The following is a 26710-nucleotide window of genomic DNA, read 5'->3' on the forward strand; positions in this document are numbered from 1 at the left end:
TCTCCGTTGGTCTCTTGTCTTGCGCAAGGAGTCATAAGAGTTGGCATAAAAGAAACAGCAAGAAGAAACGCAAAGCCCTTGATCGGGGCCTCACTATAAGGTCGTGCCATTATTGTTCATAAGAGGTCCAATTGAGGGCGGTGCAATACATCTGGAGTGCCAGGCATTGAGCCTCTTATTGAAAGCCTCATGGTGTAGCCATTGAAACCTCCACTGTTGGTCAGTTCGAGTCTCTGTCGGTGTCGGTGGGCTGAAATAATTAACCGCCACTGTCACATGGATGCGGCCCTGATTTATTTCGATAGGCTGACACACGAGGACACACGATCCTCTGCTGCATGACACTGGCTCAGCCCCAGAACCTGAGCTCAGGCTAAGCCACCTGCACTTTTCCGGGGGATAATTAAAACGTAAGGTGTGTCATTTGTGTGGTACATTTCGGTGTACGAAAATGGATGTTGTTCAAGGCTGCAGAGGAATGTTCTGATAAATACCCACCAGAAATAATCCCCGATATTGGAAATTTGTTGAAAATCACCGACAGAACAATTTATCTAGAGCATCTTCTAGTATAACAAACATTCTACACCTTATCATGAGCATTTTTTCCGAGCACACAATGTCTACACTTGCTCCTGCGACAAGACTAAACACTACACCTGCAATTCTTCCTGCGCCAGCAGAATTCGCGGACAAGAACGAGGAAATATCCATAGAAATCCCAGGGAGAAGTGTGCATCCAGGGAAATTGACCGCCATGTTGAGATCAAACTTCGGTTTTGGAGCGTACGATATAATGGTAAGAACACCTCAATTTACAATGTCCAATTGAAAACTAAGATAAAACATTAGATGTCGCGCAATACATATACAGTCAGAACACCAAGACGTCTTTCGGCAGACGAAATAGCAAGATGTAGATGAGAAGCCTTCGCAGGAGAGGACTTAATGGGGGAGGGATGGAAGGAGAAGAGGTTGATGGAAGGTGGAAATAACGACTTTATGAAGCGTGCATTACGTGGTGTTAAGATGAAGACATATCAACCTTTAATTCGAGGCCATGACATTGGAGACGCGTTGCGCTCTTCTCGTTTATGGGCCATTCTCTTCGAGCGAGTCAACAATTTAGTTTCGTGCCAAGTAAAGTTGTTGTCCGTATTTCTTCCACTATTAAATACTAGAAGTTCTTAGATGAATAACGCTCACAGTCTCATTGAGATTTCTTAAAACGAGGCATAAGCTGTCTCGCTGCTGTACATGAGTAAAGCCTGACGATTGACACTACTAGGTAATTCCGGATGGGGAAATACGAAACTGAACCCAAAATCATAAAGTGTTTTCTTTGATCACATCTTCGGTATGTTCTATTTCACCATATGAGGTTGTAAAAGGAGCATGGCGTGCTTTAGCGAAACTAAGAAGAAATAGTATGATGGGTGGGTTATAAGTCTTTGTTGTGAGTAACGTAGTTATTTTGTTACTCGACGTCGCGAAATTGTTCTGAAATAGGAGGACAAATAATGTTACAAATAATGTTGTAAATACTAGACACTAACTTTGGCACTGCCTATGGTCTCGATTGTTCTCAACAGAAAAAATGGAGACCACGAAGACTACCAGAATAGAATTAAATCAATTACTTGAACACAATCCTATATCCTCAAAAACTACCCCTGGACAAACACTCAAAGACTTCTTCCCGTAGAACATACAAATCTGGAATGACGAGAAACTAGAAGAGACATCCATTGTAAAGAAATGAGTTTCTAAACCGTCGAAACCTAACCTAAGCTCCTAGTAGAACTGTTTAAAAATTTTCTCCACTTCTAAATACACAATTTTGTAGGTAGAGAAAAGGATGTAAACATATTTTCCAATATTTAGTCCACGGTTGCTTTTATCAGGTCAAAATCTCCCGTTCGAAGTAGAGGGTTGAACATATTTTGGCGTGGCTGCTACAGAAAGTTTTCCACGGGCGCTGGTGTACTCTTTACTAACTTCTGCTAAAGTATCTATCTTTAGAACCAGGCCTTTTTGTTGCACGTCGATAATCGTGCATTAGTTTCCGCGTTTCCGCCTTCTTCCCGCTGCTTGTCCGTTTTCGGTAGCAAAGGGTTTTTGTTGTATATCGATGGATCGTGCATTAGTTCCTCGTTTCCGAATACCAGGTCGCAGAGATGGTGTACGTCACACAGGCGCGTTAAGTCCCGACGGATGAAAGAGGCAGTGGGAAGGAACGAGTGAGGCGGAGTTGAAAGTGAAGAGCTAGGTTAGAGAACCCCAGCGTGTAAGAAAATGGTTGAGTAATCGGTACGAGTTGAAAATGTTGCAGTATTGAGCTTGAGCAGCGTGCGATTGGTTTGGTGAGGCTAAAAGAGCCTAGGTAAATAAATTGCTATGATGTTTTACAGCCAGTGCATAGCGAGAAGCAGAAAGCAAGTACGTGTAATCCCATACCTACCGTAGACAGCAAAAGAAATCACGCACGCTTCAACACATACGCCATTAGTTAGCACAAAACAGACCATATTGCAATCTCCTCGCCTTCAACCACTCATAGTCCACCATATCAGCTTGAACCCAACCCTCCACCTTCTTACCCTCCTTCTCTCCCCACTCAGCCTTCCACTTCTTAATCTCCTCCTCAAGCACAACGCCTTTCATAATCTTTCCCCCAATAATCCCGTTAGAATTATTAACCGTAGCTCTCATCCTCTTCTCCGCACCCCCAAGTTGCTCTTCCTGTTCCGGGGATATGGGATCCCATTCCCACTGCAACTTGTCAGGGTCTAGATTGACTAATTTCGCGTAGTTACGCACAAGTCCACGATTCGTGATGATATCGTCTGCGTCCAGAATGATGGGCCATTGTACGCCATTGGCGTCAGGTGATTGACAGAGAGGTGATTTAGTGCGGAACCAAGAGTATAATTGGCGCGCTCGACTCATGGTTGTGCTCATTTTGACCATTTGCACGGCGGTTTTGGCGGCCATTTCTTCGGGACTGCTGAGATCGACTTCGGCGCGGTAGTGGCTGGGTATCATGAGGATAGGGTTGCGGATGAGGATGGTGGGTTTCCATGATCCGAGCCATTCATCTGAGAAGAGGGTTTCGTTGAATTTGGATTGTGTACCGGGAGTGAGGCAGATGGGTGGTGAGGTGGTGGGATGAGATGGAAACGCGAGTTTGGAATCGGCAGCGGGGGAGATGATCCACGGAATGTGTTCTTTGATGAACACCGATTTTCCAACTTGGAAGGAGTCTGAGATGTGAGTATCCAGGGTTTCAAAACATGCTTGGTAGCAATCCAGAAGTTCTTTCCGCTCTGTTTCTGTCCAGGCATCGATATGCGCGCTGCGGGTTCTGAGAGGGTTGAGTTGTCTTTCTCCGACTTCTAGGAAATAATATCCTCCGCGACTGTTGGTTAGGATGTTGGATTGTTCTTTGAGGTTGAGTATTCGAACGAGTAGATTAGATGCAGTTCGAGGGTAAGTGAGAAGATAAAACTTCTCAGGTTGGTTGGCTGTCATTTTGGGGTTGGTAAGCCCCACGAGGAGTTGATGGTTTCGTGTGCGCAAGAATGTTACAGATGGAAAGGAGTCGCCCTTACGGTTTGCAGTACTCGACTCGTATAATACGAGTTTATTTATGTTAACATATGTCTGTCGTTGAGAAACATATGTATGGTTTCGCTTGGCTGAGGTGAACTGCCTATATGGAAGTTGCAGGTTGGTCGTCGGTCTGTGAAGTACATCCGAATGGTCGGTGAAGTACAAACGAAAGGCGTGACCTCGTGGTAGGTAGTAATGTCATATTTGTCACCACATATCTGGTCGCATTCTATCATATCTCAGAAGTGATAATTACACCATTCTTATGCTTGAATTGTAGTGAATTTCTCTCATACTCGAATATCAGTTCTTCAGCCGGTCTCGAGTCAGTAAGCAGGACAACTTAGGAACGGAAGATTGCTTATCTGACACTAACACAGGCCACCTCATTAGACGCTCTCTCAAGATTTTGCTCGACGAGATAGAATGTACGTCTTGTGGTCTTATGTCTTTCGAAGCTCGCAAGTTACTACCCAGAAGAAGACACAATCTACATCACTTCTGGGCAGTGAAGGCTTACCTCTAGTTATCCACACCATTAGAGCCTCGATAATGTGATCTAAATTAACCAACAAGATCAGAGTTGCATTTAAGGCAAACTTGTGAGAATCTACTTGTAATGAAACAACGATGAAGATTCAACGCGTCCAGCTCGCTAGACCAAACCAAGTTGTATGAAGTCTAAGAAGAGACTTACAAACAATTGGCTCAACACGAAAACAAAAGAATTCCACTTGAGCCAATAACTTCATGGCAAATCCCAATTGACCAAATTAGACCAAGGTCGCATTGATCGGCTGTATCCAGGGCCGCTCCGTACCATTCTTCCACCCCATAAGCCGGTCCTAATGCCATGCAGGTATACTTCATATGGCCCTCGAGCCATAGATATCGTTCGTAGATACCTTGCCATGTACTCCCACACCGGTCCATGGATCCGCTGCAGAATACTTCCCGTGGCAAAGCCAACAGACCTGCCTAGATGAGCTACTTAGCCGTAAGAAGATACCTTTCCCAAAGACACCGCCTCGAAGACTCGGAGAATATAATTGCCAGCTCAACAGCATCTGCAGCTCACCATCCTATCACCCACGTTGTCCATATTGACGTGCCGAAGGAGACTTGGAATGATCCTTCGTCCTCTGCTCTGGATGTGTTAACCTCACGTGACTGCGTACCAATTTCCCTACTGCCGATCTGGCGGGCGTGCAACCCCTGTCCTGCTCCTCCCACGCGCTGATTGCTCACATCCATGCGTGGCATTCGCTGGCTTTGCAGATTTATTGCTGCAGCGGAACCAGATACATCGAGGTGAGCAGGCAACTGAGCGGTCAGAAATCCATTCCCTACCCCATTCATACGTCTTCTGCCGTTCAACAAACATATTCATCTGCTTGTCTGCATCCAGCACACGTTTCCCAACCAGATTCCAGGAAATCCGAGTATTTGGACTTTCCTCGCAGCCTCCTCGAGGACGTGCTTTTCCCAGTCTGCAACCCCTCCATATATTCCCCGACCCTGGGAAAGGCTCCCCGTTGTCGAACCTCACGATAATTCCGCGTACAACGACGAGCATTCCGACGAGCTGCCGCGATACTCAGGGAATACAGTAGGGGGCACAATGCGTTGAGCAAGTGTGGATACGACTGAGGGCTTACTCGAGGAACAAAAGGATTGGTAGAGCATTGTTGGTTCTTGGAATTGGGACAAACTCGCCTCATTACACACATACTTTGGGCAGAATGGATAGCAAACATACGAATACGGAGGCGGCGGCGACGGGATCAAACGGTTTTACTCCTTTAGTGACGGTTGTTGGGTTCCACCATGCCAGGTGAGTGACTCTCTGAGCTGGGCCCTGAATGCCAGATGTTGGATTGGGGAAGAGGCTGACGCGAGCATTTATAGAGGCCCAGAGGTTGAGAACTGGTTCGGTGCACCAGAGGGATCAGACCCAGCAGTTGACCATGACTGGCCTTTGCTGCCATTCATGGCGTTGAGTGATGGTGCGCACGCGTAAATATACCCACCCCCTGAGCCTTGAAGCAGAACACATCTGACTTCAATTCAAAGTGCCTCGGAGGATTTCTCATACTTCACTCTTCTACGTCCGGCCCGCGACAATGTTCCTGCAACTTCTCTCTTCGGTATATCTTGTACGAGGCAACTCGATGCATCTTCTTTAATCAATCGGCCGGCCGATGTTACCCGTTCGACTGTGCAAAAAGCCGTGGTTGTGATTGCCGACTCGCCCCAGTTTTTCGGCATGCTTAGGGAGAGATTGAGCGTGGTTACAACAGCGTGGTTTGCTCAACGGGAGTTTACCGACACCGAAATCCTCAAGCGGTTCCAGGAGAGTCTTCAGGATGAGAAAGAGAGGGGCGTTGGGTTGGCCGAGGAAGACCGGGAGGAGTACCTAGGAATGAGTTTGCGGGAGCTGGTTAGGGAGTTCAGATGGCAGACATTAGTGCTGTTCAAGTGCTGTCTGTTGCAGCCAAAGGTAGCTCTTAGTTTGAAGCGAGCAGCGACAAGTGCTAACATTCATATAGATGCTCTTCTTCGGATCGAGATGCGAGAGACTGTGCATGATGCAATTTTCATTGATATCCTTAATACCAGGTTTAATACGAAATCTCCAGGATTGTGCAGATCCGGAATTGGACAGTTACGAGAGACATCTAGTTAAGCCAACCAGTTTGAAGACGAGCGACAGGGGCTCATTATTGTCCTACATGGGGCTACCACTTCAAATTTTCGGAAAGGTAAGCAATGGAAAATCGCAGGGTCTAATTCTCGTGCTAACAAAGTTCAGGGAAGTCTATTCGGGCCATATACACCCTTGCAGCAGCTCGACATACTTGCAGACTATGGCACAAAATCGTACATTGTTGGATCCACGAATTCTCTACTTCTACAACAAAAAGACCGTTACAGCGATATTCTTATCAATCTTGATGAGAGCACTATAAATATCACCTCGAGCTCGCTCAGAGCGGCGCTCACTCTTTCGGCAGCCGATCGACGATGGATGGATTTCCTCACACAGTCTGTGAACGACACGTGGGACGATGCTAATCCTGGGCGGCCGAAAACCATGGGATATGTCGGGTCGGAGGAATTCATCCGTCTTCAGTTCGAAGAATATCTGTTATCCTTGATATCCTCTGTAAAGTGCCACAATTATCTCGTTCACAATGCTCATAATCCCAGAGCAATGCTTCCAGAAGTCGAAGGAGACCCAGCAATGGATTTCGGTCATGATTGGATCGAAGCCTGGACAAGAAGTGAGAATTATCGGATTTGGGAAAGGAATACTGATTCGCATCTTTTCGACATTGTGCCGCCCAAACACCCCTGTGCTGGTGGCCTCACAATCGACGACGTCCAACGCCGGATTGCTGAACAAGTCAAGGAATTTCATTTAGATGAGAGATTCAATGTTGGAAAGGAAGTTTTAGGAAGAAATATTGCCGCCGGAAAAGAGAAAGCTAGCACTGTCTTCAATAAGATTTACGCTGATATGGAGGCGTACAAGGAGAGTCAAAAGCAAAAGCATGAAGCGGCCAGGCGAGAAGCCGAGAGAAATGGAACGCCGCTCCCAAGCCCTGGATTTGCTGGACCAGATCTCAATGGCGCGAAGAAAACTGCACAAAGTGTTGGAAGTAAAGCTGGTGCGTACTTGGGAAGTTGGGGTACATGGATGGGCGAGAAGAAAGCCGGCTGGGGTAGCTCGCGGTCTACACTACCGAAAATTACCCAGAAAGAGAATTATCCTACACCACCAAGTTCTACAAAGAACGAAAAGTCTATAGATTCATCAAGGCCTTCGACTAAGGATGATAATCGCCCTCGGACTCAGGAAAGTTATCAAGAAAGCTTATTTGATGCAGAGGCTGTTGAAGCTAATGGCGGTGCCCCTGGTGTCAAGGAGATCCTATCACCGACTAGCAGTCACCAGCCTCCGCATCCTGCGAAGTTTCATGAAGAATTGGACGATGAAAGCACTAATAAAAATGTGCATGCCAATGGATCAACAAAAGTAGCATCGCCTCCCACCAAGATCGTGCTACCAGCGGCAATTGTAGCTCCTGAATCGAGGCAATGGGCTGAAGCTTCAATCTCCCCCAAGAAAGTTGATCACGATGCTCGATCTGGCGCTGTTGCGAGGGCAGTAGAAGACGCTACAGCTACACCGATATCACCTTAGATATGATGAGGCAGTAAGCAAGTTCGATGAATGATGATAGTGTGAATAGAGTTGTATTGGAAATGGAAGCAAGATAGATATCACTCGATAAGGGAAGGATGGATAGCATAGCATGAATTTTGCATTTTGGATGGTGACTTTCTCCGGGGTGGCGCTTGGGTGTTGGAGTACTCGTTGTGTGTTTGATAGCGGAGTTTATGAATAATGAGTTTGGAATGATTGGATTCTGATGAATTGAATGATATGACTTGAGTCTGACGATGATACTTCGGTTCTCCATGCCTGAAATTGAGCTTTTATTCAATTTCTCTTCTCACAGATGGGAGACCCTACTCGTTCTTGGAGGGGCTCAACATGCATAATCAGAAACCTGTAAACCCCAACAAACTTCTCCGTCATTTCGTTCACACCAATTCACAGACCTCCTCCCCTCATCCATTCCACTCCCTAATCCACCTATTTCCCTCTCGCCTCCTCAGCCATAATCCCCTCCCTCTCACTCATAACCTTCTTCACCGCCTCCCTCTCCAACAACCTATGATGCCACTCCCAAAACCGCGGATACGATTTCTCCACCATCGCCACATCCACACCTTCAAGACGCAGAATATGGTAGTTCCACGGTATAAACGATAGATCCGCGATCGTACTTTAGTCTGTATCAGTCCTGAGGATATCGAGGGGTGGGGTCAAGGTTCGGAAGGGGAAAAGAGAGGGCAGGGGAGATACCATTTCTCAGCAACCAAATACGATTTTCCTTCTAAAGCTGTGTCAAGGACGGAGAATACACGGTATATCTCATTTATATACCGCAGTTTCGCTGAGTCGATTTTTTCGGAGTGGTACCGCGTGAACCAGATTGCTTGGCCGAAATAGGGACCTTGTCCTGACATTTCTATTTCTCGTTGTTAGCCTAATACTCATTCCCCATTCTTAACTTCTTCTCATCTTTTTCATTTTCCAACATCCATCACACTCTCCCATATTTCTAGTTTTTCCTTCTTCTTTCCGACAGGGGATTCACAAAACTCACGAAAAAACAACCAACTCTTCCCCACCCACCTCTCCCCTCCCTCCTTCACCCAATACTCCCCCTCCTTATCATACGTCTCAACCAGGTACTCCATGATGGCGCCGCTTTCCCACATGGTAACATTCGTGTTCGGGTCGACGATCGCTGGCACCCGGCCGTTGGGACATATGGCCAGGTACTCGGGTTTTTTGATGTCGGAGAAGGGGACGAAGGTTTGTGTGTAGGGGATTTGTAGGGTGCTGAGGAGGATGGCGAGTTTCCAGGGGTTGGGACCGCCGGCTGGGAGGGTCAGTTTGGGGTGAGAGGGGGAGGGAGGGGAAGGGGAAGGGGGTACCGTGGGTGTAGAGGTGGATTGGTTTAAGTGACATTTTGGGGATGAGGATTGGGAATGGGGTTTAAAATTGAGTGAAGTTTGAGATTTATTCAAGAGGGCGGGTTATCTGAGTTATAAGATGTCTACCCTACTCATGATCAAGCTATATCTTTACTTATAGATCCCCAGATAAGACGTGAAAAGCCCCCGGCAGATACACGTATGCAGCGGCAGATTGAAGGTATCTATAGGTCTGGCAAACGCATGAGATCCGCTTCAGTATATCACAATCATAACCTAAACACAAATTGTGATTTACAATAAGGTACTGGGTGTAATCATCCTGAGTCTCTGGGTTGTTCAATGTAGAGATGACTCAATCGCATAGTTCTTCCTCGCAAGTCAATAGAATCTGGAAATACTTTAAGTGAAGAAAATCAGGTAAATGACTGTGGATACGACGTCCTTTCAGGTCTATAGAAACCTACCATATGTGAAGATCTACTAAATTGATCTTTTACTTTATCCGGCACGTAAAACAGAAATCAGTCGATGACACAAGAATTTGTCATGCTTAGATATCACTGCCCGAATATACGGAGCTAGTGATATATCTGCAGTCTCCATTATGCCTGCAAGATCAATCACAAGATAGAATTGATCAAAGGTGGGGCCTAGTGGGGTTCAAGATTGATAATCAAGATTCAAAAATGAACAATGAGGCTGGAAGATACGTGTTGAGCGAGTTTTGTTGGTAGAGAAGTATACAATCGAAGGCACACGAGCATGGAGCTATACGGAATGCGGAGTGGTTTCGATAATACAGACGTCCCGGCGGTGAGAGGTGTTCAAGGGCAGCTGCGGATGACAATGTGAATCCTTTGAAATTTTGGTGTTTGATAGATCATTAGTCTCTCAGTATAGGGCTCGACTGGCAGTTTTGGATGTTGATTCTTGTAGCCGTTCGGTCAGGTGCTCACCCAACCCAAATGCAGCCCCTATATGTTGCTTTGTCCCGTCACAGAAGAATGGACAAGTCGATTTGATCCAGGTATACTCGAGGCGGTGAGCACTCCTCCTCTCTCGCCAAACCGAGCCCATGAACTGGCTTCTTAGTTCGCAGTTGAGCTAATACATCACAGAGCCTATAGTCTGAAATGTGAAGGCGTAGTTAATACCCTGGGCAACATTGCTAATTGCCTCTAGAGATCGATCGACCTTCTAGAGCTTGTGTTAGTATCTCCTTCCATACACATCACTTCCGCCATCAGAGCCCACATTGTGCTCAACAAGAGTGCAATGGCATTCGGCAAGTGCCACATTGGAGGAAACACCTTTCGGGCTGCTTGGTACGGGATGTAAGGCTTGAATCACCCGATAAACTTCTCGTATGGGCCAGAATAAATATAAATGAGCTGTGGAGGAATTGGTTTGATATTTTGTTTCGAACTCCAGATACCTCTGCCATCGCCTCAAACTATGTTGCCAATTTTTTCCGTTTCGATGGTTGAAGCGATAGCCTCCGTCGTAGATACCACAGGAGTCGTTGGGACACTACGTGTAGGAGCTTTGGCCGCTGGCTTCGAAGTTCCCAAGGATGTTTGTGGTAGCGACAGAGGCGTCCCCTTGAACGTAAGTACCACTTCTTTTGACTCCCGTTCACCCAAAGGATACCTCGTTTCCACTACCACACCCTCCAATCCCTCCTCAGCAGCCTTTCGATTCCAAAGCATCTGCAACATCTTTCCCTCAGGATCACAAAATATATAACCCATCGGCCACCTACTCCTTCCCATTGCTTCTCGCACGCCCTTGGTCGCAGGTCCCGAAGACACTAAAAATGCCAACACACCATCCTCTCTCCACCCTGAGGGTGCTCCGACAAACGCACCCTCAAGCTCCCTAACGACGGCAGGTTTGACTTTGTTGGAGACTGCTTTGCATTGTAGCAAGACCTTCAGCGGATAATTGACTGTGGGAAGTGTCCATGTGCCTAGCAAATCGATCCCGTAGTCTGATTTCCCTCCCATTCGTGTTAGGGACATGCCCATCTGTTGTAGAGTGTTTTGTACGGTGTACTCGTAGTGCGTTCCAACATAGACATTGCTAGTAGGACTCAATTCAACTCGAGTTGCATATTGTAAGAAACTCGGAAGGTCTCGGTGATGTGGACTTTGAGGTTCAGGAAATATGAGCGATTCGGGCGAGGTGTCTGTCGCATATCGTCGAAGTGAATGCGTAGGCTGCTTGAGATGGGGTAGCCATCTGAACTGACGAGTCCAGAGCATTGATGTGGTGATTCCGCCGACCTAAATTATCTCTGCTCCATGATAGAGAATCCTATATACACACTCTCTGCATGGTCTTTGGAAACGTTGAAACCGTCATGTCGTGAAAATCATCGCAAGGGGAACAATATTTTGATGGTCGAAGCTTTGCCAAGGCTTCATGCACCCTGCTTTCTCGCGCATCGCTAAAACCACCCCTCCGTTCAAGTTCCTCGGAATATCAGCCTCGTCCAAATTTAACCACATTGAATATGGCAGACCGACTGACACAACTGCAAGATGCAGTTGACCAGGTAATAGAACCATATATGTGACTGCGAACCTGACTGATTATTCTGCAGCTCGCGACACAATTTCTTGCATCCGTCCATTTCGTTAACAAACACCACGAGCTCAAGACGTTAAGCCCGAAAGACAGTATACGAGACACGAAGAAAGACGATGACGGGGCTCCTCAAGAAGGTACGATAAACGTATGAGGAGCAAACGACGTGATTCTGATGCAATAACAGTGGACCCTTTACCGGCAGATCAATTCAAGGCGGGACAGACAGAGCTTGCGCAGGATCTCATTGTGAAAGAGCAACAAATTGAGTACTTAATATCAATGCTGCCTGGACTTGAAAATAGCGAAAATGATCAGGAGAAGAGGATGAAGGAGTTGGAAGAGGAGTTGAAGGTTGCGGAAGAAGAGCGACAACAGGCTTTGAAGGAGAAGGAGGAGGTCTTGACGAAGCTAGAGGGTATTATTCGCAGCATCAAACGTCCTTGATCTACGGCTTGAACGAGAGGAATTTGGCATAACATGGCGTTCGGAATACCCCAGGGAGTTATTGGGTTGGTCCATCTATGGATGTATACTAGGATATCTAGGGTGTCTACCGTCTATTCAACGACAGCTCAGTCTACGCACACTTCTTCCTTCATTCAATACCTTATCTTGCTTGGTTATGATGTGCTCTTGAAGAACTGTGGGAAAAGCTTTCGAAGTTCTGTCAAGTGGCGTATCTGGTATTCGCAGGGCTGTTCCGCAGGCAGTGGTTCGCCTTCCTCTACAAGATGCGCGGTATTCCACCCAAGCTTCTCTGCCGCTTTGCAATTCAGAGCAGAATCATCTGCATACGTGAGCTTGAAACTTCAAATTTGGAATGAATCAACTTACCAACAAAATAGCAGTCTTTCATTTCCTGTATTCCAGCTTGTTTCATAGCTTTCTGGAACATTTCCGTATAGGGCTTGCAAACGATTGGAAGGTTGCCATAATCGCAGAATGTCATACCCTCGAAGAGATCATCGACCCCAAGTAGCTTTACAACCCGCTTTCCATGAGTGACATAGGCGTTAGTAAATAGCCATAGCTTGACTTTCGAGGTGTCGATATCCAGTAACAACTCGCGCAGTTCTGGATCGCGGGGAATGATGTCCTCTAAAGGAAGAGCATCATCGACTTGGCGATTGTACTCGAGCGCATCGATTTGGTGGTGACGGATTAACCCTTCAATCGCAAGGCCGTAGTCTTTATAGTACTTCTGATGAAGGTCGTAGGCTGCTTGCTGGTCTAACTCTAAGTGCTTCATGAAATAGTCATCGATTAGTCTCGTCATATGATCATGGACTTTTCGGCCTAGATGGTATGAGTAAAATCCCATATGGAAGACAAAAGTTCATGGGACTGACTTTTGGGATAGAGCTACATATAAATGTTAGTAGCTATTCACGATGCTCGGATATATAAATTCAACTTACACAGTTGTCAATGTCAAAGAAGAAAACTGGCCGTGAGTCCCCCATGATCGAAGCGTGGGGTCTAGGTACGGGTGACGTAGAGAGATATTGTATAGGGGACTTGATTGCTAGTGATTGAAGGTTGCTAAGAATAATTGAAGAAGTAAGATATTTACGGGTTGGAAAGAAACGAAACATGCAATAAGTATCAATGACTTTTACAAGCAAATTGTCTTTGAGGTATGACTGACTGACTGTGCCGAGGAAACTGTGACTTGGTGACAGAATGGGGGTGGCGTTATCATTCACTGCATCCTTCCTAGTAAAGTAGCGATTCGCTTTACGAAATCGGGACAAACCACCTCGCGGAACTAGGACACGAGTTCGAGCGTCTTTTTTCTAGATGTCTTTAGACTTCTTCCCATCAGCACAACTCCACGTCACCGTGGACAACCAGCATCAGCCGTAATATTTGCTCGTACTTTTGGCTTGTACATTTGCGCATTTCTTTAACCATATATTTATTACTGATTAGACATTTCCCTTAAGCAATGGCCCAAGGGGCAGTTGCGACAATGGCTGTCAACGGAGATTCTCTAACTGCAGCTGAATTGCGTGAGATTAAGGAGTACGAAAGAATAATACAGTTTAAGGATGCTGTCCTCGCAGGCATACATCCTCGAATAAAAATTCCTCCCCACCTCGCTGCGAAGTCGTCCAACTCGACGCGCCATCTCTCGTCACCCACCAATTCCACTCCGAACTCGAACCACATCGCGAAACCATCGCCATACACAGCGACTCAACCCCAAGACCAGCTCTCCTACTTTCCATTTTCCACCAACAACCGGCCTACTTCATCTGCCAATGGCCACGCGCCCAAGTCTGGCAAATCCGAGATTGATCCCATATTTCTACAAAAGTCTGATGATCTTATAAAGGCTGAGATGAATCTACAAAGGCAGAGGCTCGAGAGGTCACTGAGGGACCAGATCGAAGACCAGCGTCAGAAAGCGAAAGCTTTGCTTCAAACGTCTGAGTCACTTCCTAGTTTTGATATTTCTGAAGTCTTGTTGAAAGCGCAAGCTCTTGTCAATCCCTCTTCTGCAGCCCACACCGAGCCAGCAATGGCGACTGGTGATACCCCAGCAGATAATTCTGATTCTTTTGACGAGAATTCTTTCTATTCTAGCCAGCATGACAGTTCTCAGTGGTCAAATTCTTCACAGGGTCAAAAAGAGCCAGTAGAGATTCAGTCACAAGGTCTAGCACCTGTTGAGAGAGGATCTGGTGAGCCTCAATCTGCAAATGATGGCGTTGGAGGTGCACAGAAAGATATGAATTCGCTATCCACAAATAATCAACCAGCAGCCAATACTCAACTTTCACAGTCACAGTTTCAGTACAGTTCTTCCAATTTGCCAGGTTTAGGTATGGAATCGGTAGGAGCTGCCATGAGCAGCACACTGACGAAAAACGCTGGGAAGAGCGCAGAGGTAGGCCCGGAGAGAAGAAACACGTCTGACGAGCCTGGTCCCTCTGCTCGAAAAGGTGACCAAGCCATTGTACATAGTACGACTGATCAGCTTCTTCGACAGGCTTTTGACAATGGTCCAGCTCCACCTGTTATGCGTGTCCACAACCTCTCTCCATTAGCCCCTCAGCCTGCTCGAGTATCTCCGTTGGCTACCGCAAGAGACCCTCCAATTTTGCGCGGCAACTTGCATGCTAATGAGGGCCAACCTGCTCAAATCACTGCTCTAAGAAATCAGATTGGGGGAATGTCAAGTACAGACAGCTCTCCAAAGGCTAAGCAGCCCGAAAGAGAAAAGAAGAGAGGCAAGAAAAAGAAGAGAAAGGCCAATAACAGTGGCGACTCACCTGATTCTATTTACATCAAACCAGAACCCAGATCAACTTCTCCGTATGCAGTTGCACCTCTGCCGAGACCACAGAAGAGACAACGACAAGTAGGCCAATACGCCGCTGAGCTCAATTATGATGATCAGCCTCGATATCAGCCGGATGGTGCCGAACCTGATCGTTCAACTCAACGAGATCGCTATGCAGAACCTCGCGGCCCTCCACCACCAGAGCGAATGGACGTACGATATGAGACCGAAACTCGCAGGCCAGAGCCTGTGATCCGCCGACTTGCAAGAGAGGATGATAGTTATAGACGAGTCAGCAGTGACTCTTTCGCTCGACGACCTCTTTCGCCTGCTTCGCCGGCCTATGGTGATTTCCCCAGACCTAGAGCTGTATCAATCATAGATGATGAGCGTTCTACGGAGAGAGCCAGATACTATGTTAAGGAGCCAAGGATCTATCGACCGGATGCAGATCGTGAGCGGTCCAGGTCGCCTATAATGCGTGAACCAAGATCACCAGTAATGGCGCCTCCTCGACAACCAGTCAGGATTGTTGTGGATGAGTATGGTAGAGAATACATCGATCCCGACCCAGCCCCAGTATCAGTCCGACATTCAGTAGCCCCTCCAGCAAGGTACCGCGAAGAAGTTATCACTCCAACAAGGTACCGAGAAGAAGTCATCTACGAACGGCCGTCAATCCGGTCCACCCCCAGACGAGCTGTCGAGTATGAAGAGGATGGCGTTATTTATCGAAGACCGGCATCACCATTGTCAGCTGTCCCTCGGCGAATCGTCACCCAACCAGAATTTGCTATGCCTCCCCCTGTTGACTACAGAGCTTATCGAGAAAGAGAATACTCTGCTCGACCACCAACAATGGCACCACCAGGAGAAGACTATACACCTACCAGGGTTCCTGAGAGACGGGTGGTTAGCCAGTACGATGCGCCGGCTCGCGAATATGCAACCCGAACGCCTGTCGCACGTGAGAGAGAAGCATACCCACGAGCAGTCAGCGTACATCCAGACGCCGTACGATATGAAATCCGGGGAGATGCGCCTCGTGAACTCACTAGAGCTCCGAGTGTTCGACCAGGCGCAGAAGCCATTAGATATCAGCCACGAGAAGAAGTTCCTCGCGAGTACATCAGAGCGCCAACTGCTCGACCCGAGTCAATCAGATATGAGACGCGTGAAGACGCATTGAGGGACTATGATACCAGAGCAATGAGTGTACGACCAGATGTTGGATATGAAGCTCCTCGGGGATACGTGAGTAGGATGTCGAGTGTACGTCCTGAGGCGCCTCCGCGAGAGTACATTGGCAGCGTGCGTGCTGAAGCGCGGAGGGAGATGGTTCCAATCCCACAACGAGAATACAGTGTAAGACCTATGGAAGCGCCGCCTATCAGAAGAGAATACTTGCCACCTCCTGCTGGCGAGGAGCGATATTACGGGGATGCACCACCCAGGGCAAGGCCAGTCGAAGTCGGGTATGGGGAAGCTCCACGAGCACGAGAGGCTTCTGTTGTTGTGTATGGCGATGAGCCCAGGCGGGAAGTGTATAGATAGGAAGGTCACTGAATTTGCGTAATCATGTACTGGCGTTTGTTTTGGGGGTTCTTGCATGGTCTAACATCATGTTGGCATTTTAGGAGCATAGGACTTTGGAGTCGAGAGGCATCTGTATCCGAATTTAATATACTTACCTACCTATCTAGCATGAAGCATAATATATTTCCCTGAGCTTCGCCTATCCATCAGCCACACTCCCATGCTTCTTGAACGAATCATCCGGAGTCTCCCGTGACAATTCTAGAAATCTCCACCAAGTGCCCGCCATTCGATCCCGATCAAGCGAGGCCTGGACTATGCACTTTGATACACCGCTCCCATAAGCGCGGATGGCAATAGGCCTCATGTGGGCTAGAGCGTGCTGTTGGGGTGAGAGTAGGCTGGATATGGGTTAGAGCGTGCGGCGGAGATGATCCCCGGGGTTCCGTGATCGGTTTTTCGATCTGGTGGGCATGGAGATTTGGGAATTGGGTTTGTGGATGGTGGGAGGGATGGGATGTGTGTTTGAAATAATGTGATGAGAGTTGTTTTGTTATTTATTTGGATCTAACAGTTTGACAGTTATTAGAACAGGAATGGAACCAGAGGAAAAATGAAAAAGATCTTACGGCTATTGGTATTTCTCAGGAGATACATTCGTTGAGCTGTGGTTTTATTTCGGTCTGGAGATTGATTTCGGCGTTAAGAGGATTCTTGTCCCAAGGAATCCACCAAGACGGGAAACTGGACCCAAAAAGCTCAGGAAACAATGTATAAGAATACGAAACTTCTATCCGCCATACCTGCCGATTTATCATGATTGTGTAAATTGCATGTGGTCTCTAGAATGGAGGATTCAGAATGCACCATGGATACAAGTATAGGTGCATGCATCGTAGGAGACAATGACGTAGGTGGGAAAGAATACCTGGTTGTGCCGCCGCTTGGAAGGTTGGGCTGCAGCGACAGCAAACGGAGGTGGTGATGGGAATTGGAAGGACGAGGGATTTGTGGTGAGGCTTTTGATAGGGAATGATTGTGTGGGAGACATAAAAAAGAGGAGGTAGTGGCCAGGAAAGGGGTGTATTTGTGGTACAAAGGAAGTTGTGGTACCCCTCGATACATGACCCCTCTATTTCACCGCAATAGCAGCACGACATTTACGGTGGTTTTCGACGGTATCAAGAATAATGCAAATAATGCCCTGCTTTACGCCTTTCTTCGTGATACCGACAAGCCCAGATTCTTTCTAGTTGTCTTAGCCGAAGCGTTCTAGAAAAGATACTTAACAACTCCCGCTCCCTCTGGTCTGGTAGAGGTAATGATCATCATCGGTGCCTTGCTGAGTCCAATTGCCAGACTTCATCCGTCCCTCTACCCACCGCCCAAGATACTTCACAACTCATCCAATCTACCCCTCGGAGATCCTCACGGTCCAGTCTGCCTGCCTGATTGATCCAGCTTGAAAAAAGAGACATCCTGTTGTCTCCAACCTCGATACCGGATCTCTCGTCCGGCCACTTTGCCATCCTGATAAAGTCGCCACCCGAACGACGAGTGAATAAATTTTTATATCGGTCGACATAAATAAACACAATAATCGCACGTCTCGACTCGTGGCGGTGCGGCACCCCTCGATCGCTTCAGTGCTTCACAAGGAAGAGCAGCACCAACAGCTTCGTCTCCCCTTTCGCCTTCCGCCAAGCGCGTGGAACTTGTGGATTTGGAGCCTGTGTGCGCATCTCTATTCGTCGTGAGCCTGCTCAGTCGTGCACAGTAAGGTTAGAGGCTGACTAGCCCGAGTCGCATCCGACCTACTCGTATCGTCTAACAGCACAGCACCAGCAGCCGCCGACTCTCGACCTGCTCGGCTTTCCCTCCACTGCAAAACCCATTCCCCATTCACCATCGGGTGCCACGACACGACCACCATCCAACCCTTCCTAAAACCACCACCACCTACGATCGCGAACCTGAGCAGCGATATCTATACCTTCGTTACTACACGCTGCCCCTCGCCGCAACCATGGCGGAATTCGTCAGAGCCCAGATCTTTGGGACCACCTTTGAGATCACCTCCAGGTACGCGGGGTAGCCCATCTGCAGAGACTCACGAGCGAGATAGGGCGACGGCTACGCGCAGGGTGCACCACGATGCTAACTCTTGTTTCTCTCGCGCAGATACTCGGATCTTCAGCCGGTTGGAATGGGTGCTTTCGGACTCGTATGGTGCGCGATCCTTTCTCTGCACGAAAAATTTGTTTGGGGGGCTAGAAAGGCTGACTTGAAGTGCGCGATTCGTTTTATAGCTCTGCCAAAGATAACCTCACCGGACAGAATGTCGCGGTCAAGAAGATCATGAAGCCGTTCTCGACTCCGGTCTTGTCGAAAAGAACGTACCGCGAGTTGAAGCTGTTGAAGCATCTGAAACATGAGAATGTATGCAGACGAATCCGGATGGTGGGGGTTTCGGTCGGATGCTGATTTCGTGTTAGGTCATCTCACTCAGCGATATCTTTATTTCTCCACTTGAGGATATGTATGGAAGCCACTTCTACACGCTTGGAGTGTTTTACTGATCATCTCGCAGCTACTTCGTTACTGAACTCCTTGGAACCGATCTCCATCGTCTCTTGACTTCCAGACCTCTTGAGAAGCAGTTCATTCAATATTTCTTATACCAGATTCTCGTAGGTTATGTCTGGTGCAAACTACGATCTATTTCTGTACTGACCTCTTCAGCGTGGCCTGAAATATGTCCACTCTGCAGGTGTCGTCCATCGCGATCTTAAGCCTAGCAACATCCTCGTCAACGAGAATTGCGATCTCAAGATCTGCGATTTCGGTCTCGCCCGTTTACAAGATCCCCAGATGACCGGATATGTTTCTACAAGATACTACCGAGCACCGGAGATTATGCTTACATGGCAAAAGTACGATGTCGAGGTTGATATCTGGAGCGCGGGATGTATCTTTGCGGAAATGTTGGAGGGCAAACCATTGTTTCCTGGAAAGGATCACGTTAACCAGTTCTCCATCATCACTGAGCTTTTGGGTACCCCACCAGATGATGTTATCCACACCATTGCGAGTGAGAACGTAAGATTTGAGGGAGTTGTAATCACTTTGGGAGGCTAATCATGTTTTAGACCTTAAGATTCGTCCAATCTCTACCAAAGCGAGAAAGACAACCATTGAAGGATAAATTCCGCAATGCTGATCCTCAAGGTAAATCCTCGAGCCTGGGAATCAGACATTCCATGCTAACATTACCAGCAATCGAATTGTTGGAGGACATGCTTGTATTCGATCCACGAAAGCGAGTCAAGGCAGCCGATGCCCTCGCTCACGAATATCTCTCCCCATACCACGATCCGACCGACGAACCCGTAGCAGAGGAGAAGTTTGACTGGTCATTCAATGACGCAGACTTACCGGTGGACACATGGAAAATAATGATGTACGAGCAACTTTATGAATGGCAAGCGGAGCAAGCAGCCGCAGAGTCCTCTTGAAAGCCGTAGTGTACTTCTTGATCATTTTCTTTTTGTGTCCTCTCCCTTTGTTGCACAAAAATCCAATTCTTCTCGACGGGATATACACTATGGCTTTTGAGATTTCCCCTTTTATTTTCTTTTCTTGCTTTCTTGACCTGAAAGTTTGGGACTCTGCGGAGGCGAAATAAGAGATTTAAGGGAGTCTCAAGAGACGCACACACAGACATTAAATTTGTGTTTTTCTTTCTCTGGAGAGGAAGCACGAATTTTCATGTCACCAATATTTTTCCTTACCTTTCCTTTGTCACGGTGTATCAGGTTTCAGGATATCAAAAAAAAAGACAAAAAATTCAAATGAATAACGAACGCATTCTGACTTTTGGCCCTCGTTCTTTTCGTGTTAGGTACTCGGAGATTCTTGATTATCACAATGTGGAAAACGAGGCGCAACGAGCGGCGGCGGCGGCGGCGAATGGTGGTGATGGATTAGGAGATGGGGTTGTCGGAGGAGGGGGCATGGGAGAGGGTGGCGATACGCCGATGGAGGAACAGAGTGTATTTTAATTTGGGGATTGGGTTGAATAGAAAGGGGTTCGGAATGGAATTGAATTGAATGGAATTGAATGGAATTGAATGGGGATTGTGGTGCTTGGTTTGTGGTTTGTGGATGGTGAATGATTTTTGAGGGGAGTATGTGCGTGTGTGATGTGAAGGGAGTATGTGGGTGTGGATGTGAATGTGGACGTGGGTGTGAATATGTGATGTGATGTTATGTGATGGGTTAGTATCTGGTGTGAAATTGAAATGCTGTGTGAGAAAGTAGGGTGGTACCAAAGAAAGAGGAGGAGGATGTTCGAGAGTAAGAGGGTAATGGGCAGTGAATTCCTGTAATTTGAATACTTCGTGACTAGTGAGTTTGTCTATCCACTGTGTTGAGTAACTAAGTAATGCTGCTGCGTAGTTGAGAATTAGATAGGGGTGGGGGGTGGATATTGAATCCATTATGTTTCGCGCATTTGTGATGAAACTTTTTTTTTTTGTCCCTCTCTTTAGAAGTCATATATATTTGAGAAACTTATTGTATCAACCATACGATGTTGATGATAAGGAGAAGCCCTTATGGAGGCTTGGTTGGGTTGGTGAGGGAGGTGAGGTGAGGTAAGGTCAATTCTATTGTGAGCTTTTTATATACAGATCACGCTTAATCCTCCACATCACGCACACACACCCACACTTTCTGGAATTTTTGTATATATGTAGAGAGATTTTTCTTCTTGGTAAAGAGGCACTAGGGGGGAAAGGGTAGCGGATGTGATGAGGGTTTCGCATTTTTATATGCTCCATATGGAGTTTGTGTGCGGGTTGATATAAATTAATAATCATTCCTTACATATACATCACCCTTATTAATCTCCCTACCACCTCTTCCATTGCCATCACAGCTTCTGTCATCTTTCCTATCTATATAGCGTTTATCTTTACAAGAGAAGAAAAACCCGCCCCAAAAAGGGTGCTGGATGTAATTAGGTTTTCTGTTATTATACAAGGAGATAGTTTGTGTGTTCGGTTTTATAGAGAATGCGATTGGATGTTTGATGGTGTTTTATGGCGGTGTGGAAACTTGTAGTGCAGGTGCCTTGTGGAAGGGATTTCATGGGGGTTTGGGGTTTGGGGTTTTGATTGGGGAGGTGGCGTGGAGGTTTCGTGATGCTGGATGCTATAACCTTCTTTTTTAATCTCGATAGTTAAAATGTTTATTTTAAACAGCACCAGGTCTTAGATCTATAATGATATTAAATAATTTTATGCGGCACTGGTATATGTAAAGTAAGCCTTGGAAGATGGATTTCATCAGCGTTTATGGATTTCCGGTGGGGTGGTTTTTGTGTGAGAGGGGATGTTAGGAGGGAATTTCTGTGCGCTTGGAAGGAAGGTGTGCTTGCGAGTTTTGCAGTTCACGGGACGCTATATTCTTTTTGGCATGTGTTAGGTTCTTATAGTTTCTTTTTAGGAATAGTGGTAGTGATGTTTCTGTTCTTATAGACGGGGTTCGGTGGTTGCGAAGCTCCACGTAGACTACATAAACAAAACAGAAGACCGATTTACAATACATCCAACATCACCACCACCACCACGAAACCAACAAATTTCTAAAGACCGAGAGAATTATCTTTAGCTCTACCGAGTCTAAACTTCTTTACAGGGTGTTAGACAGAGGCGAAAGACTTGATATCTTAGTGTAGTGAGCATAGGCCTAGTTCACCCGAATCCACTGTCTTTTCCGTAGATGTGGAGGGAGGATGGTTTGGTTGTTGGAGTAGGGAATTGGGGGATTCGGGGATGTGGGTTATATGTATTGTATCTACAGATCTAAAATATTTACAAGAATATAATGCTTCGAAACCAAAGCTAGGTGAAGGAAAATAGCTCATCAGTACTCGTACTCGCAGTCTTCATCTTCATCCTCTTCTTCGGGTGCAGGTGTTGCGGTTGGTTCGGGGGTGGTGATTGAGGTCGACTCAGGGACAACAGAGGTAATAGAAGAGATAGAGCTGCTTCGGGTGAGTGTCGCAAGTGTTGTTGGGGTGTTGGAGAAGCTTGGGAGGGTGAATGTTATTGGGATTGTGGGGAGGGTTTCTGGGGCGGTGGAGGGTTCGGCTGAGGTGGGAGTTGCTTCGATGGCTGAGGAAGTTTGGGCTGGAGTTGGGATTGCTTCGATGGCTGAGGAGACTGGAGTTGAGATTGCAGGCGCTGAAGTCGACGCCGCGACTGGAATAACCGTAGCGGTAGAAACAACAACCACCGGCGCAGATGAAGAAGCAACCGGCGCAGGCGCAGCAGCAACACCACCCGGTCCAGAAACACTCGTAGTAAGCTCTCCACTCTCAATATACACACCACTGAAAAACACATCCTCATTCTCGTCCGCAAACCCATCCCTCGGCAACTCAAGAACACCCACATGCCAATCCTTCCCATCCGAACTCGCCGTCACCGCAACCGCCTCATGCGCGAGTACCAAGTCCTCGGCACCAGTGGAATGATAGAAGGCCACAGAGCCAGCATCGAAGTTGATTTCATACGCAACGTTATGCCACACGCCAGCCTCCCAAGTCGTATTCCACTGCGTCGACCCGCCTGCGTTCCAGCGGAGCAGAGGATCACTAGTCCCAGCCGCACCACTCTGCCAGCCAGATTTCATCTCCGTGAAATGGGATTCGAAAAAGGCAATTTGATGTTCTTTAGACTCGCTTGGGGCGTTAGTCTCGCTGCGTTGCATGCTAAAATGGTAGTAGACCGTTCCTTTATTGATAGCGGCGCTGGTTTGAGGAATGAGTTCTGTACGACGCATAGGCTGGCCGTTCCAGTGGGCGGTGCTGTCGAGGGTTATTTTGACGCCTTGGGCGCTACCTGTGTCGGCGGGGTTTTTGAAGGTTGAATCGAGGTTGACGTAGGATGATACTTCTGAGTCGCCGTGCTGGGAATTGTTAGTTGGGTGGGATAGAGAGGGAGGAGAGACAAACGATGTAGTATTGGTATGAGCCGATGGGGTTGCTGAAAGACCATGCGGAGAGGTCGGCGCCGGAGGTCATGTCGTTGAAGCGGCCATCCCAGAGGATTGTACCTCCTAGAGCGAGGTTCGCGAAGGAAGCTAGGAATAGTGATTTGTACATTTTGACGGGTTTGAGAGTTTGAATGGATTTCTGATATTGTGTATGCTGGTTAAAAGAATGGAAAAGCGCTTGCGCTTGGGTTTGAAATGAATGTATAGGAATAGAAAGGAATGTGTTGAACGAGAGTGAGTGACAGAGACGACAAAGAAGAAAAGATCTCATATGATAGCAAAGCGCGAACTACACGTTTTATACTTCCATTTTGCATAGACATCGTGAAGTGGAACCTCATCCCTGAAGTTGAAATTCGGGAGCGTGAAATACTCCGAATATGCTTATATCTCCTCACGCTTTGAGACCACCAGCGGGGACATCCAATCTTCTTATACTGAAGCTTATTTGTTGGAAACATCGTGTCTTCAAATAAAGTAAAGATAAATTAGAAGTGACAAGGGGACCGCCGTTGTTTTGAAACAACATAAGGTTAAGCGAGATTTTGTGCCTGAGGCTTGACATAGAATATCTGGCACAGACGTCACATTTTCGGACGGAGAGATGTGTTTTATGTTTTGAATTGACGAACTGCGACTTTCCAAAAGTTCAGAAAAGCTCAATTGTATGTTCTGAAGAGTTCCTCAGATGCAGTGATGATTCTGAGGCCTCTCATCTCAAATCACTTTCCATCACAGATTCGGAATATCATGACTTCAAAGAAACCGGTCCACTTCGGACCGTTCGAAGTTACAGATCAAGTCACTCTTCCCCTCCATGGTATCTTAAAATCCACTAACTATCCATCCAGATCTTCTACCGAACCCCTCTCTCCTACTGTCTCGTAAACATCAAACCCATCCTCCCAGGTCACGTGCTCGTCATCCCCTTCCGCGCAGCTAAACGCATGACCGATCTCACGCACGACGAAGTCACAGACCTCTTCACGACAGTCCAAAAAGTGCAGAAGATGCTCGCTAAACACTATTTCGAAAACGGTAAAGTCGAGGACGGGAGTTTCAACATCAGTATCCAGGATGGGAAGTGGGCGGGTCAGACGGTGGAACATGTGCATTGTCATGTTATTCCTAGGTTGAAGGGCGATGAGGAGGGAGATGGGATTTATGAGCGCTTGCAGAGTGAGGAGGGGAATGTGGGGGGTGGGTTGTGGGATAAAAGACCGGTGCAGGAGGGTAGGTTTCCGAGGATTGAGGATGAGGAGAGGAGGGCTAGGAGTGTGGAGGTGATGAATGAGGAGGCGGGGGTTTTTGGGAGGGAGATGGGGTTGTTGGATGGGGAGGAGTAGATGAAGTTGTTTTTGAGGTTGAGTTGTTGAGTGGATAGTGGGGTTTATTTAATGGCTGAATCGATCGCTGCGTGAGGGTAACTGCTGGTGATGCAAAAAGACTCGCTCTCAGTGCGCTGTACTGTCTAATAAGTGAGTTTGACTGTTTCAGGAGTTCGTTGTATAGTATATGCTTCTGATGCTGCTAGCTGGGGATACCACAACTCGAGACATCAACAGAAATCTTTTATATTAACTTTCATCGAGTTTAATTGAGCTTTAATTGCCTCAATCAAATACCGAAAGTACCAGAAGTTTCAAAGACTTATACCCTGTAGCACGAAGACATGTAGCAGAAAGACAAATTTTCTAATCCTATATCTTTACAAAGTCTGAATGTCACAAGGTTAAGTCAACTGTAAAGTTCAAAGTTAATGGCTAGTAAATGCCGGAGTTAAACAAAACCAAGGCTATACAAGACCTGTTCGAAGAAGCAGCCAGAAATACTGTCTTTTTTTGAGGCTCCAACCCCTGGACGTCATACTCATGTACCTCATGAAGAGTAGTCAAGTGTTTCCCAGCACCTCTTTTATGGGAGGCTATATTGGCGAAGTACACTTACTCGTTCAAGTATTTTATCCCGAGAGCATCTGCAATTCCCTTCGCTAGAAAGTGGACTCAAAAGCTTGACGGATAAAGATATCAATTTCTTTCGACCTAGTTTCTAATTTTCTACATTGAAGTTTTGATTTGAAAGCTTAATTTTGATGCTGGTAAGTGGAAATAGAACTCGTTATCGTCGAATGAGAACTATTGACTTGTGATTAGCAAATAGCTTGATTCCAATTGATACTAACAAGATAAAGATCAGACAGTAAAGACAGTATAATGTACTAAGTAGATTACACATCTCAAGAGTGATACATGAAAAATACAACAGGGAGGACGATTATTACTTGTGGATTTTGCTGACTTTGACCACTTGCCGCGTTTAACAACCAAAATCTGATTACGTTTTATCCACTTAACTAAACAATTTTCCTGAACATCGAGATAAAAAAATATTCGAGGTAAAATAAAATATTTTTATCTCAATTGTAACACATGTGGCGATACCGGGTAAATCTGTCAGACCCCAACTCGGTGTCAGTGAGGTCATAGGGTGACATTCAGGGGCCGAAGCGAGGGACAAGGAGAATCCTTCCAGGGAAGGGTTCTAGGGAATAGAGTTTGTACTAAGGTGTGTTTGTTATTTGAACAACGAATATGAAAATTAATGTTTGTAAGGGAAGTACTTGGTTTTAGAAGAAGAGTTATTAAATTTCGAGACATTCTGAAGCTGATATTTTTAAGATAACAGAGCGAAGTGGTTCACCAGGTTGCAAGCGATCAATAGAACTGCCTCTTTGGGATTTGCGATGCATGTATCGATTGATGCTCATTGGAATACTCCGTAAGTAGGTTATTTTGGTACTCTAAAAAGGTTGGTAAGTGTGTCTTGAGTAGAGGTGAAGGTATTTTTGGAATGATTGTCGGTTTATCAATCTCTTGAATAGTGAGTTTGTCCGCTAGCTCTGCTAGGAAGTTTACAGCATGCATCATACCTAAGAATACATTTACGTTCAGTTGCTTGTCCAATAAATGATATCTTGACTTGTTAGGTGGCCCTAAACGCTTTGTATAAGGCGCATTATCTGCGACAGCGCTTGCTCACTCA

General features: G+C 46.6%; 12 protein-coding genes across 12 annotated transcripts; 7 read left to right on the plus strand and 5 right to left on the minus strand.

Annotated features, from left to right (window-relative positions):
• Positions 1 to 619: 619 nt before the first annotated feature.
• Positions 620 to 924, plus strand: GLAREA_03966 (uncharacterized protein; the record flags this gene model as incomplete). The annotated part of the gene is made up of 2 exons (XM_008084219.1): positions 620 to 799; positions 853 to 924. 2 exons carry the CDS (start codon positions 620 to 622, stop codon positions 922 to 924), a joined length of 252 nt encoding a protein of 83 aa, XP_008082410.1.
• A 1581-nt stretch (positions 925 to 2505) lies between these two features.
• On the minus strand, positions 2506 to 3531 carry GLAREA_03967 (P-loop containing nucleoside triphosphate hydrolase; the record flags this gene model as incomplete). Its single annotated transcript, XM_008084220.1, has 1 exon — positions 2506 to 3531. One exon carries the CDS (start codon positions 3529 to 3531, stop codon positions 2506 to 2508), a length of 1026 nt encoding a protein of 341 aa, XP_008082411.1.
• Positions 3532 to 5354: 1823 nt separating this feature from the next.
• On the plus strand, positions 5355 to 7819 carry GLAREA_03968 (uncharacterized protein; the record flags this gene model as incomplete). The annotated part of the gene is made up of 5 exons (XM_008084221.1): positions 5355 to 5446; positions 5521 to 5628; positions 5686 to 6112; positions 6162 to 6374; positions 6425 to 7819. 5 exons carry the CDS (start codon positions 5355 to 5357, stop codon positions 7817 to 7819), a joined length of 2235 nt encoding a protein of 744 aa, XP_008082412.1.
• A 456-nt stretch (positions 7820 to 8275) lies between these two features.
• GLAREA_03969 (Glutathione S-transferase (GST), C-terminal) lies at positions 8276 to 9220 on the minus strand (the record flags this gene model as incomplete). The annotated part of the gene is made up of 4 exons (XM_008084222.1): positions 8276 to 8468; positions 8549 to 8714; positions 8853 to 9131; positions 9187 to 9220. The coding sequence occupies 4 exons, from the start codon at positions 9218 to 9220 to the stop codon at positions 8276 to 8278; spliced, it is 672 nt and encodes a 223-aa protein (XP_008082413.1).
• Positions 9221 to 10637: 1417 nt separating this feature from the next.
• Positions 10638 to 11453, minus strand: GLAREA_03970 (uncharacterized protein; the record flags this gene model as incomplete). The annotated part of the gene is made up of 1 exon (XM_008084223.1): positions 10638 to 11453. The coding sequence occupies one exon, from the start codon at positions 11451 to 11453 to the stop codon at positions 10638 to 10640; it is 816 nt and encodes a 271-aa protein (XP_008082414.1).
• A 251-nt stretch (positions 11454 to 11704) lies between these two features.
• GLAREA_03971 (Mediator hinge subcomplex-like protein) lies at positions 11705 to 12225 on the plus strand (the record flags this gene model as incomplete). The annotated part of the gene is made up of 3 exons (XM_008084224.1): positions 11705 to 11746; positions 11795 to 11915; positions 11966 to 12225. 3 exons carry the CDS (start codon positions 11705 to 11707, stop codon positions 12223 to 12225), a joined length of 423 nt encoding a protein of 140 aa, XP_008082415.1.
• A 176-nt stretch (positions 12226 to 12401) lies between these two features.
• GLAREA_03972 (HAD-like protein) lies at positions 12402 to 13244 on the minus strand (the record flags this gene model as incomplete). The annotated part of the gene is made up of 4 exons (XM_008084225.1): positions 12402 to 12568; positions 12616 to 13077; positions 13131 to 13143; positions 13200 to 13244. The coding sequence occupies 4 exons, from the start codon at positions 13242 to 13244 to the stop codon at positions 12402 to 12404; spliced, it is 687 nt and encodes a 228-aa protein (XP_008082416.1).
• A 509-nt stretch (positions 13245 to 13753) lies between these two features.
• On the plus strand, positions 13754 to 16624 carry GLAREA_03973 (uncharacterized protein; the record flags this gene model as incomplete). The annotated part of the gene is made up of 1 exon (XM_008084226.1): positions 13754 to 16624. The coding sequence occupies one exon, from the start codon at positions 13754 to 13756 to the stop codon at positions 16622 to 16624; it is 2871 nt and encodes a 956-aa protein (XP_008082417.1).
• A 2008-nt stretch (positions 16625 to 18632) lies between these two features.
• On the plus strand, positions 18633 to 20121 carry GLAREA_03974 (Protein kinase-like (PK-like); the record flags this gene model as incomplete). The annotated part of the gene is made up of 8 exons (XM_008084227.1): positions 18633 to 18688; positions 18788 to 18835; positions 18916 to 19045; positions 19102 to 19145; positions 19197 to 19296; positions 19349 to 19705; positions 19756 to 19834; positions 19883 to 20121. The coding sequence occupies 8 exons, from the start codon at positions 18633 to 18635 to the stop codon at positions 20119 to 20121; spliced, it is 1053 nt and encodes a 350-aa protein (XP_008082418.1).
• Positions 20122 to 20457: 336 nt separating this feature from the next.
• GLAREA_03975 (uncharacterized protein) lies at positions 20458 to 20667 on the plus strand (the record flags this gene model as incomplete). Its single annotated transcript, XM_008084228.1, has 1 exon — positions 20458 to 20667. One exon carries the CDS (start codon positions 20458 to 20460, stop codon positions 20665 to 20667), a length of 210 nt encoding a protein of 69 aa, XP_008082419.1.
• A 1867-nt stretch (positions 20668 to 22534) lies between these two features.
• GLAREA_03976 (uncharacterized protein) lies at positions 22535 to 23777 on the minus strand (the record flags this gene model as incomplete). The annotated part of the gene is made up of 2 exons (XM_008084229.1): positions 22535 to 23581; positions 23628 to 23777. 2 exons carry the CDS (start codon positions 23775 to 23777, stop codon positions 22535 to 22537), a joined length of 1197 nt encoding a protein of 398 aa, XP_008082420.1.
• Positions 23778 to 24418: 641 nt separating this feature from the next.
• Positions 24419 to 25014, plus strand: GLAREA_03977 (HIT-like protein; the record flags this gene model as incomplete). The annotated part of the gene is made up of 2 exons (XM_008084230.1): positions 24419 to 24469; positions 24520 to 25014. The coding sequence occupies 2 exons, from the start codon at positions 24419 to 24421 to the stop codon at positions 25012 to 25014; spliced, it is 546 nt and encodes a 181-aa protein (XP_008082421.1).
• Positions 25015 to 26710: the final 1696 nt, after the last annotated feature.

Source organism: Glarea lozoyensis (genome assembly GCF_000409485.1).
Source record: "Glarea lozoyensis ATCC 20868 chromosome Unknown GLAREA2, whole genome shotgun sequence".
Lineage (NCBI taxonomy): Eukaryota > Fungi > Ascomycota > Leotiomycetes > Helotiales > Helotiaceae > Glarea > Glarea lozoyensis.